Source organism: Hyaena hyaena, unplaced genomic scaffold (genome assembly GCF_003009895.1).
Source record: "Hyaena hyaena isolate Hyena2069 unplaced genomic scaffold, ASM300989v1 scaffold_86, whole genome shotgun sequence".
NCBI lineage: Eukaryota > Metazoa > Chordata > Mammalia > Carnivora > Hyaenidae > Hyaena > Hyaena hyaena.
In genome coordinates, this window is record NW_024080721.1 from 1,693,149 (window position 1) to 1,705,934 (window position 12,786).

General features: G+C 41.5%; 1 protein-coding gene across 1 annotated transcript in view; it reads right to left on the reverse strand.

Moving 5' to 3' along the window:
• The window catches only part of DIS3L2 (DIS3 like 3'-5' exoribonuclease 2), a 348,824-nt gene that overhangs the window by 279,601 nt on the left and 56,437 nt on the right, over positions 1-12,786 (reverse strand). Inside the window, exon 4 of the mRNA XM_039234582.1 lies at positions 5,467-5,520. Coding sequence (XP_039090513.1) covers positions 5,467-5,520 — 54 coding nt within the window. The remainder of the gene's footprint in view (positions 1-5,466; positions 5,521-12,786) is intronic.

Here is a 12,786-nt window from a genome sequence, read left to right on the forward strand (position 1 = left end):
ATAAAATACTCATTTTTCTTAAAGGAAATAAGAGCAAACAGGCAAAGAAAACCCACCACTCAAAATTTTCTAATAGATACATTTGATTAGATAAGATTTAACACTCAACAGACTAAAGGGGATTGCTGTAACATTTTAGCTACAATTGAAATGAGCATTCCAAATTCACCCAAGCAGCCCCACCGTCACCAAAAACAGGACCCTAAGCACTCAGCATTTTTCAGTTTCCAATTACAAGCCATCAGAGAGCTTTTAGAACAGCTTTTCTGTTCAATTTGCAGTCTGGCCATGGGCTCACAGCTGTGGTCTACACAGGTTGCCAAACCTGACCCACCCTAGTCCCTGAGGTACAGCTACCGTGTTAGCCACAAAGACAGAATTACTGCAGCTAACCTCATGTGGAGCTTCTCAGAGATACAAGGAAGAGGCGACCAGAAAACAGAAAGTGAGCAACTAAAGTGTGGCCCATCATCACCACTGCTGCCTTCTGCAGTTCACAGAGCACCAGGATCTCTCCACCTTGCTCCGGACAGAGACAGCTGTCTAGAGGGCATCCCAACCCGTGATCATGTGTCAAAACACATGGAGTGAAACGCCTCTTCCATAAGCAGGTATACCACCCTTAGCGCACAAAGATTTAAGATGGTAAGATACCGGTATTGCCATAACCCATCCCAAGAAACCAAGAAAAGCAGACAATATACCAAAAAAAAAAAAAAAACCTCAAACAATAGACAAATCTACAGGTATTGCATCACTACTCAGCTCTTACAGAATCCTATACCTATTGTAGAACCTCTTATTTTAAAGACAGTAAACTTAGGAACAGCTCAATATTAAAAGTTTGATTCATCCTACTTGCTTACTTAAAAAAAATTTTTTTTAACATTTGTTTATTTTTGAGGAAGGGGGAGGGGGCAGAGAGAGAGGGAGACACAGAAGCCGAAGCAGGCTCCAAGCTCTGAGCTGTCATATCAACACAGAGCTGAGGAGGGCGCTTAACAGATGGAGCCACCCAGGCACACCCCTTCCCCCACCCCCACTTGACTACTTTTAAAGGCCAAAAAGTTCAGCTCTTTAATTGAATCCCAAAGACTAGTTCTACCCACCCACCCGCAGAAAAAATGGGGAGCGGGGGAAACTGGCTAATGAACAACTCCAGAGGAAATACAAAGGGATCTGGGGATAATCTACGTAAATACTTAGGAGAGGAGCATGGGTAGTTCAGTCAGTTAATCATCTGACTTTGGCTCAGGTTATGATCTTCCAGTTTGCAAGTTCAAGCCCCGAATCAGGTTCTGTGCTATCAGCATGGAGCCTGCTTCAGGTTCTCTGTACCCCCTTCTCTCTGCCCCTCCCCTGGTTGCATGCATGCACGTACATGTTTTCTCTCCCTCTCTTTCTCTCTAATAAACATTTTTTTTAAAAAATACTTAGGAGACTTTGGAGGGGGGAGGACAACACAAGAGCATTCCCTATTGATGTAATAGTCCTTCTGGACCAAATAAATTCCACAAATGTCCTCCCATGACAAGATGCACAAAAAAAGTTATAAAACTTCTTTACACCAACTTATTCAGAAGGGAGTTTATATTATTTGTAAAAAGCCAAGTTTCTAAATCTAGTCCATTTCTCTTCTTTATCCTATTTGGATATCCTATTTGGATTTAGTATCCTATTCCAAATAGAATAAAGAGGCATTTCAAGAATACCAATTTATCTTGGTTTGCTTGAAAGTCACCTGGTTTTATTCTAACTCTGTATCTTACTTTTACTGAGAACCCCAGGAGACTGGCAGGTACACATATAAGTGACTTTTCCCACATAGTTTGGCTTTGTCAAAATAAAATGAAAATCAACTTTCTATCAGTAGAAATTATCATGAACCTATGTCAACATCCCCCAAAATGAAGTACTTCATTAAAACCAAGTAATGATGAATTACTGTTCTGAGCCTATTGACTTAAGTAGATATTTTAACATAGCAAATGACATTGTGTAAGTTCACAACTGAGAGTTTTTAAAGTTAGTAAGAACCTAAATAATCAAATCTAGTGTATTTTTCTTATCTCCAAAAACTTTTTTGGAGATTTTTAAATTTTAAATTAGAATTTATAATTTTTAAGTTGTAAGAAACATTAGACTATCTAATATCCACACCTAATTTCACAAACAAGGAAATCTGTCAATTTCCTATTGTCAGAGCAGGGGCTATGTCTTTGTTAGTATCAATTCCTGCCTTTACTCTCCATGCTACAGCCGGGGACAGTAGCATTCAGGCCCTGGTTCTGACATCCTCCTCCTAATCCACCTGCAAGCATTCTTCTGGTTCATAAAAGTTCACACGGGACATGGACATAAGCTACGTGTGCTCACAAATCCAGACGAGTGGTGGTTGTGGGGTTGATCTACATGCAGTTTATTACCTCCACTATCTCCCTCCTCAGTGCTTTTGACAATGCCTCTAAACACTGAAACTGACCAAAAAAACCAAAAAACTAGAATGCAGGACTGTTCCGGTGTCTACAACCAAAACTTACAACTAGGCCTTAAGAGAGCTTTTGCAGCCAGTTCTTAGTTACTTAAAGGTGAACCATTTAGCATTTTTTCACCCTCCGGGACAACATTACTACTCCATTAGTGCCAAATAGGAGACTAAAAGAGGCATACAAATAAGCCAATTCTAATATCAAAACTATCTACAAGATTCTTAATAGGACATGCCAAGAATACAATTTCAAGTAGGAAACAACTGGCCTTTTGAAACTTCAATCACTTTTGCTCCTTAGCTTCCTTTAACAAGCCAGATTAACCTGTGGGAACACATCATTTGCAAATTTAAGTCATATGAATTGAAATTATAGGACCCTAACGAGGCCCCATGGTTTAGAGGACCTCTCCTCCGGCCCTTCTCCAGTCACATGCCTCCCCATAAGCAGGGAATTCTCAGGGCCAAATGGATGAGCATCCCTGGGGTAATCAGCCCCAAGTCCACTTCCAGGGCATACACAGCCATCTTCCCCAGGTCTGTCTGCCCGAAGGCCTACCACAGTCCCCTGTGGCACCCACTGGTCTTGAGAGGTGACTAAAGCGCAGGTATTTCCAAGGCATGTGGGCAGAATTTGGACACGTGGGATATAATAAGATGCTCACATAGGTGCACGCAAGGGCCTTCACTGATGGGGGAGGTGGGTGGGCAGCAAAGAGGGGACAGGGAGCCAGGACTGGGAAGAGAAGAGGGGCAGGCCAGAGGGGGACCCTCTCCATGTAGTCACATTTCAGCATGGAGCTCTAAGGAGTCTGAGAATTCTACATTTGAACCCAAGTACATAGAGGTGTATTTGGCAAGAAATATATTTAATTTGTCATGAGTGCATTTAGTTAACAGTTTGCTAGTTTGATTTATACTTTTAAATATTTAATATAAAGTATGCATGCCTCCATTTGTACTCTTGTTCTGGGCCCTTCATTTCTTAGGAACCAGCCTAACAGGGATCCAACTCAGGGAAATTCAATACTGTGCACTCAGAGAAGAAAGAAAATAAGCAGTAAAATTTTCAAAAGACTCTGTGTAGCTCCCCTTAACATTCCAATCGATGACAGCAAACTTCAGTGAGCAGTCAGCTTCACTTCAGTGAGATGGGAGATTTATAATCTGCTCAGCTCCCAGGTATCTCTCAGGATGAACTCCTTACTGCACAGGGTATGATTCTCATGCTTAAAAGCCCATGTTTTCATACACCAGGGCCCCTATTAAAATCAAGCTCCTTCAACTGGTATGCCAACAAATAAATGGTCACTTTTTCTAATGTAGAGAATATGCTAGTTATGATGGACTTACTGAGAGATTATCTGTCTCCAACATGATATATTCCTAAGAGATTTCACCGGTAATTTTTATGATTACTGAATGTGATTTTCATCTTATGAGCAAACTTGGGAATCTTAACACCACGTAAACAGTGTCTCCACTGAATGGTAAACCTACTGCCGCAGCTAAGTTACTATGGCAAAGCTGACCCTCAGTTAGACAGTCAAAGTTCCAGGGTTGGCATATATAGCACTTTCCGTCACAGGAACAGAATAGGATTCAGAGAGAACAATGTAACATGCCAGTGATACTTTTTATCCAATCCAAGGGGTAAGAATGAACTTGAGAAACAAATGAATCCTTGGCTTCTGTAGGGCAAGAAAAAAAAGAACTAAACTCAGCTTGGGAATGGGTCTTAAAAGTTACTGTGACGCCGCTGCCACCTGTGAAGCACATGACTGAACTTGTATTCTCACTAAACTTGTCATTTAACATCATGGAAATATGTTAACCAAAATATTATATATAATTATATAATATATTATATATTACATAATTATATTTATATATATAATATAATATATATATTATATATATAATTTTATATATATATATAGTGTATTCCATTCTCTCATCAATAAGCTCAAATTTATTCCTATGCTCTCTTCCACCATTTAAACATCTATAATTGGGGGTACCTGAATGGCTCAGTCGGTTGAGCATCCAACTCTTGATTTGGCTCAGGCCATAATCTCATGGTTTATGGGACTGAGCCCCGCAACCGGCTCCACGTTGACAGCACAGAGCCTGCTTGGGTTTCTCCTCTCCCTCCTCCCCTCTACCCAGCTCATGCTCTCTCTCTCTCTCTCTCTCTCACACACACACATGCACACACACACACACACACACTCAGTCTCTCTCTCTCTGTCTCTCACACACACACACAAAATAAACTTTTTAAAAAAATCTATAATTCTATGGCTATCTATTTATGGCAGACTGGAAAAGTCACATCAGGAATTTGAGAGTCTTGCTCTCCCAGCTTTGTATACTCAAGCCTTATCCGGAGACCTCCTGCTAACTACATGTCAGAGTGAACTTCCCTTAACAGGAGAGAGCCTGTTAAAATGAGTCATGAACGGAAGAAAGGGTATAAAAGACCCAGCGGTGAAGAGCCTTATACCAAGTCCTATCACTTGCATAAAAGTGAAGTGAGAAACTCTGACCAAAAAGAAAAAAAACATTACACATTATTTTTGGACATGTTTGCAAATTAGCTCATGCAGCAGATAGAAAGTAGATAGCATATTTGTTTAGGAAAGATTAACTTAAATCAGCAGAAAAACCCATAAATCCTTTTAAGCCATGAACCAAGGGTGTCCAACTGCAAACACTGGTGGGTGTCTGTGTGGGTTCAGCTTCTCCCTGCAGCCCTAGCAACAAAGGCCACCCCTTTACTTGCAGTGTGGGTTTAAGACTGGCAGAAGCGGTTGTTAGCCAAAGGCAATTTTGCTTATTTAAATTTGAAACAAATCCTTGCCCATCCTTGATTTTGTTTTACTACTCCACTTTTTAGTTAGAATATATTTCAGTTTCCGAACATATCTAAAAAATTAAATGTGACGTTAAGTTTATTATAAAGTCATTGAACTTACCGGGGAAGGAATGAAGGCTTCATGAAACTTCTTTGGATTAATTCTCAATACACCCTTTAAAATAAAAAATAAAATCTGTGAAAATCTAGTTATACACTTAGAATTTTTCCATAGGTATGTTATTCTCCAATAAAAAGTTTTTAAATGAATTAAACAGCTCGATCTAGGAAACGATTCAGGCATCTGAGAACCATTCATTAAATGCGTGAAACGTGATTTATACCAATGTGTGGAACACAAGGTTCCATCGAAAACTGAAAGCTCACGCGGGCACCTTGCTGTGAACTGGCCGAGGGGAGAAGCAGCAAGCCCTGGCGGGGAGCAGCAGAGCAGGGATTTTACGTGCACGGGACGGACGTTAGTCTTCACATTGAAACCTTTACTTTAAGAACAAGGATGGGGTGCCTGGGTGGCTCTGTCGGTTACGAACAAGGTTATGTGGGGATTACGTCTCACTATATAATGGCCTTTTTTATTCACGGAGACCTTGCCACGTTTGCTTGTTTCTTTGACAACTTTCAAAGTGACACAGGTTGACTTCCAACCTGGATACTTAGATACTTAGATACAATCTGAGAGACCAGATGCGTATTTTTTCAGTCTGGCCCTTCTGCAGAGCCGAATGAGTCAATAATTCAAAATGGTCCAGAACCAGCTTTTAATGTAAATGGGAATCCTGGCTCCAACAGCCAGGCCACCCAGTCTGCCTTCAACTTCATGTTATTCCAGCACCAAATCAGGGTCTGCTGCTATTTGCGCACAGGGGTGCACGTGGGGGCTGCCTTCAATAGCAGTTCAGTATTTTAGGCTCTTGCAGGAAGCTGTAACCCTCCCAAGGTTCCAGCTGCATTTGAAGGCCACTGGAACGCATGGAGAGAGGCGGTTATTTTCCTAAGAGCCAGACTCCAAGGGTGTCTTGAGAAAGTGTTTTAAATAATATTTCCCCGTAAAATGTTGAAAGACTCAAAGATACATTAATTAACCAAATAGTGAGAGCATAAAATAGAGTAGAAAATAGTCCTTCCCTCCCCTGGTGCACCATGTTTAAATGTTTAACTTACAAATTCCCATGTCACAATTTATACTATTGTTAACATCCTGAGTGGACTTAATTCAAGACTTATTGCATACTGGCAACGTTCAAGACCCGGAGACACACACCAGAGAGAGTGTGGTGACCAAGCTCAGTCCGTTTCTGAAGTAAACTATGAAGAACACCCTGAGTAAGGGCACAGCTTACTCTCAGCTGGGGGCATTAGGAAAGGCTCCAGAGACAGTGTCTGACCCAGTCGTTGATAGAGGAGAAAAACTCGCAGATAAACCAGAAGGGAAATACAGGCAAAGAACACCACATAAGCAAGAGTGCTTAAGAAGCCAAATACTCTTTTCCCTCCATGCTGTAACTCTGTTCAGCATAAGAGATGGAGGGGGCAGGAGACAAGGCGGGCAAAGCTCTCTGGGGCCAGTTCCTTTTCACGAACGTCACTGCAATTTCACTTCTAGAACAGCTGTTTCTTGTTGGAGGAGGGAGATAAAAGGCTTACTACATTTATCCTAAATTTTCAACCATTCGCTCAACAAAATTTCCTGAAGACTAGCATGACAGGCATTGTGCTAGGAGATGAGGACATGCTGGAGAGTAATACAGTCTTTGCCCTCATAAAGTATAGTGTCTAATGAGGGGAAGACCCTAAATAAAGTCCATTCACTGAAGTTAAATTTTTTAAAGACTCATTTTCTGATTCCAAGCATTGCTTTCTCATCAAATGTTTGTTTTGGGGTTTTTTTCCCCCTCAATTGCTATTCTTCTAGCAAAAGAATACTTTTGTCTTTGTCTTACTCACCTGCAAAAGTCCAGGACTTCCATTTCCACATTTTTATGACCATCACCTAATTTACCCAACCCCTCATCACTCATCTTCCTCCTTAACCCTTTCCTAGGCCTGGCACTTGGTCAGTGAGGCTCCTACGATGCTCCATCTCTCTCTGAATGCTCCTGTGCTCCTTGATTTAACTGAAACCTAGCTGTCCCTGATATGATCACTTCCCTTGATGTGCTCTCAAAAGGAGTCTATTTTATCTCTCCTATCCCATGTATCTCATGGATCAGAAGAAGAATGTTTGCCCCCTGCTTCCCCATTGAGCTTTAAAATTATTTTTTCCTCCATTCTTGATCAAAACCAAGAACCTCTGAAGATCATATCATTAGCTCCTTTTACATATACTTCCTCAGTGCTATCATCTTTAAACCTTCTGACCGTATCCCTGATTCACTAATGCTTTGACTCGTAGGTCTGCACCCCCATTCCTATAAACATTTATGGAACTTCACATCCATGTGGTTGACCAGACAGCGCTAGTCAGTCACCCCAGCCACCCTTTCCTCCACCCACCCTACCCACTCTCCCCCATGTTCACTGCCATCTCCTGGCATCATTGCTAATGATGCCAACTCTAAACATGAAAACTCAAATATCACACTTTCTGATCACAATCTTCTACCCTTCCACATCACTTAAGGTAAATAACCCATTTCGACAATTCCCTATCTTCACTAAGAGTTCCAACCTATGGACTTGACCATATTTTGTCTCCACGCTGTGTTAAGTCCCTTCCTTGGCCACCTAGTTGCCATGGCCTGTCATTCATTATCTCCTGCCCTGGCAAATCCTGAGCCCTGGGTCCCTTCTCCCTCTCCTATCCAACTAGCAAGTCCTCACTCTCAGTCCACCCCAACTACCTACCTTCTCCATGCCTGCACCCAAGGGGCTGAATATTACTGTATAAAAAATATCACACAGGGGCGCCTGGGTGGCTTAGTCGGTTAAGCGTCTGACTTTCGCTTAGGTCATGATCTCACGGTTCGTGGGTTCGAGCCCCGCGTCGGGCTCTGTGCTGACTGTCAGCTCAGAGCCTGGAGCCTGTTTCAGAGTCTGTGTCTCCCTCTCTCTCTGACCCTCCCCTGCTCACGCTGTCTCTCTCTCTCCTAGAAATAAATAAAAATATTTTTTTTTAAAAAATCACACAACTGGGCTAACCTAACTTGGCAATCACAAAAAATGTTTTATTTGGCTTACAGGATGTTTGAGAATACGTAAAGCAAAGGAATTTCACACATAAATATGTATTTCCACATTTCCTTGAAAAATCAGCTAACCCTCCATGGCAGCAACCACCTGAGTTGAAAAACAAAGGTTTCTCCTATAGCCACAAAAAATATCTCAAATAACACTTATACATGTTATATACTGTTTTAAGAACTCTATATCTATCAACTAAGTTAATCCTCCAATCAAGTCTATGAGGTAGGTACCACTGCCCTCCTTCCTACAAATGAGAACACCAGGTACTGAGAGGCGTCCACCTGCACACCACATCCAAGCCCAACCAGTCTGGTTCCAGAGCCCTCGCTTGTAACTGCCTCAGACTCCCTCTCTGTTTGCCACGGTCATCACCAGGGCCTCTCCACTCATTTATGCCACCTGCTCCCTTCCCCCAACACTCTGGCACCACATTCCAACCCCCAGCCTTCCCTATCGCAATGAAGGGACAAACTGTCCATCTAGTTGCCCAATTCAAAGCTTAGGAACTGTGCCTTATTCCTCCTTTGGCTTCAGCTTCACATTCAAGCCATCAGCATCCTACCAGGTCCGGCTCTACTCCTCCATCATCCTCACGGCCACCACCCGTATTTTCATGCCCTTCACTCTGCTGGCCTTCTACAGGGCCGCCCAGCTCCCACTCGAGTCTGTTCACCTCACAAATGCCATAGAGATGTTTTTAAAGTATAAGGTAAATCATCCCCTCTCCCTACTGAAATCCTTCAGTTGTAATAAAATCCAACTCTCCAGTACAACCTACCTGTGGCAGCTGCCTGACTTATTCCCATATCGTAATTCCTTCGCTCGCTACGTCTAACAGCTCCCTTCATATTCCTTAAAAACACCAAGCCTTTTTCTGCCTGCCATTTTTCCACTACCTGGTCTTTCTTCCTACAATGTTCTTTGCCTAGTCTCCCTGATACCTGGCCCATTTTCACCCGACACATCTCAGCTCAGAAATCACCTGTTCAGAGTGGCCTAACCATCTCATACAAAGTGGCTCTCCCTAATTCTTCTTTCTTATCTTTCTTACTTCCCTAGTAGTACTCAGCACAGGCTGTAATATCCACTTTATGTCTTTAGCTGTGTTTGCCTGTCTCCCCGCCATAAATGATCTATATCACTCACTGGTATATGCCTGGCACTTAGTAGGCAGTCAAGAAACATGAGCTCATTAATGAATGTCTGCAGAGTTGAAGCTCTCCCACCAGCCCTGGAAGTAATGTTATGATCATCTGTGCCTTCTAAATGACTGGTCAGTCCATTGTAATGTCACCTCTGTTCTTTTTTAATTCATACCCTAACATTCTCCAGCTGATTTCACTCTTAACAAATGATGGTCCTAGAAACTAACCCATCCTGTCCTCTCTTCCTGGACTAGGAATTCTTCCAAAGTCCAATAACAACTTTACACCAATGTTCTATTTTAGGGGGAATTCTGACATCATGCCTCAGCCTGCTCTGGAGGACCAACCTGAACCACCTACAGCCTAAGCATCGTTTGAGATCAGGAAACCAGCCAAGTCTACCATCATACCCAGTGTCACTCTGGTCATCATCCCAAACCAAAGTCCCCTCCAGTCCTGTCTATCCCATACTCTCGTTTCTCCCAACATCTCCTATAATCATCTCCTACTCCCATACCTATGGAGAAAGGACATATGTATGACATGAAAACTTGTTTATAACAACAAATTTTCAAAACTACATGTACATGATCATGTGTTACTGCTGGTCAGTTCAAATACAAAGAAGAGATTCCTTTGGTCACTGGGGACTCCTCATCCTCACATAGGGCAAAACACCAATGAAATGTCAAATTATTGTTCAAAGTATTGAAAACAAAATAAAAATATTATCCTACTCCTATTTTAAAATATCAATAAAAGTTTCCTCTTGGGGCGCCTGGGTGGCTTAGTTGGTTAAGCGTCCGACTTTCACTTAGGTCATGATCTCGCGGTTCGTGGGTTTGAGCCCCACATCGGGCTCTGTGCTGACAGCCAGCTCAGAGCCTGGAGCCTGTTTCAGAGTCTGTGTCTCCCTCTCTCTCTGACCCTCCCCTGCTCATGCTGTCTCTCTCTCTCTCTCTCCTAGAAATAAATAAAACATTAAAAAAAAAAAAAGTTTCTTCTCTGGATAGGAAGAAAAAAAGGGATGTCACGATATACTTAAATTTGAATACAAAAGTTAACAAATACTTACAAGTATATCTAATAAGTTTAATTTTCTCCAACAGCATTCAAACAGCTTTTCTTGTCTAGCTTTTTATCTTACCATCAAGGCTGGCACGCATTAACCTCGTATCAGAAAGCAGATGGACTGTTTCCCTGCCTATGAAAATCTTATTTACAGTGTTGTATATTTCACACAGTGACCTCATATCTGGAACCCATTCCTCTCCCATCTGCAAAGAACAACTGTTCTCATCTGCGGAGGGAGGTTCTGGCTGCACAGTCTCATGATGTCACAAGCCAGGAGGAATCATTTACAAACTCCTGGGAAAGAGAGTTGTTATATTGATCAGCTTTTTGCTTTGTTTTAAAATCAGCAAAGCATTGCTTCAACAGGAAAAATTAATAGGAAGGAGCAAAAACCATATCATTATAGAATATTTTCCTCACCGTATCTCTATAAATTCTATAACCAAAATTATAAGCAATTTTTCTTCTAAGTTATAACAACTGAGTTTCCCTCACTCTTCTTCAAAAGACAGTGCCTTGATCCTTTATTTACTTTATCCTCAGTAAATAAATATTTACTCAATATAAACTTATTATGCATCAGTCAAATGCCACGCACCAGGCTAATTTGTGGGAATAGGATACAACCCTACCCACAAGGAAATGAATGGCCTATTTGAGGAAACATAAATACCAAGAAATGATAATAAGTTTAGAATAAAGGGTAAACAACAAAGTCAGTTTCAGGAAATAGTCATGGCCAATTCTGCTTGGAGAATTAAAATAAGGCTTCTCAAAGGGGGTAACATTTAGGTAGGGACTTAAAGGTCAAGTACAATTACATCAAGATAATGGAAGAAGCATTCATTCCAAGCACTAGGAACAATGTGTACAGGGTCACAGAAAAAACAAAGAGCAGAGTTTTTACAGGAAAAGTCTTAAAGATCAGGGTAAATAGAGCCACATGTACCTGGAGGAGAATGGCAGGAGGTGAAAATGAGAAAAGGCACAAAGAGGCCTACATGAAACAAGATGAAGGCCAAGAAACTTGTAGATAACGTAGAGTTCAGTATGTGGATTGAACGATAAACAGCAAATGAATGGATTATGAACGGACAAATGTCCAAACGCAGCTTCAACTCTGAGAGGCCTTGTCAAAGAAATCCAAGGGAAGTTTACAACAAAAGGTCAATAATACCTCTAAAATCATAGAGATCATTTATTTGTTAAAAAATTTTCCATTCAAGAGTCAACGAAAATGCTCCAAAAGATAAGCACACCCCATGTTCACTACAGCATTATTTACAACAGACAAGCTATGAAAACAACCTAAGTGTCCGCTGATGGATGAATGGACAAAGAAATTGTGGTGGGGAGAATGGATTCAAAAGGCTATGATGAAAAAAAGAGTCTATGATAATCTTATATGCACTTGAATACAGATAAATAAGAAAAAGAAAAGGTGATTAAAAAGGAAAGGAAGATGATAGTATCTGTTCATTGGCTGGATCTTCATTGTGGCCAAAGCCACAAATGTAGAAGGTGGGCTATCAGAATGAGAGAAAATGGAACACAATCAACATCTTCAAGTGAGCCGGGTAACACACCGCAGTACCTCTGTACCAATCCAAAACTTATAAAATAGACTTCATTCAAATATGTGGTCCTGCCTCCCTCTCCATCTTACCTATTTCCTGCCTCATATTTCATGCCTAAGGAGACCTAAGCTGCTTTATTCCATACTGATTCACAAGTTCATGTTTTCATCAATGCCCCTGCCTCTCCATACCTCCTTCCCACACACAGATCACTCACACAATAGGCCCAAACTAGTCACCCTTCAATATCCATCAAGAAGTCACCTCCTACAGTCTCCCAGTTTCCCCCTAACATCCTTCCATACACCTTGGTAACACTTTTATTTGAGCACTTACCATTTATCCCCAAATCATCCGTTCACATGATTGCCTGTCCACCCTGGACCAGGTGCTCAAAGAACAGAAAGACAATCTCATCCGCTTTCATCTCGAGCGTACCCA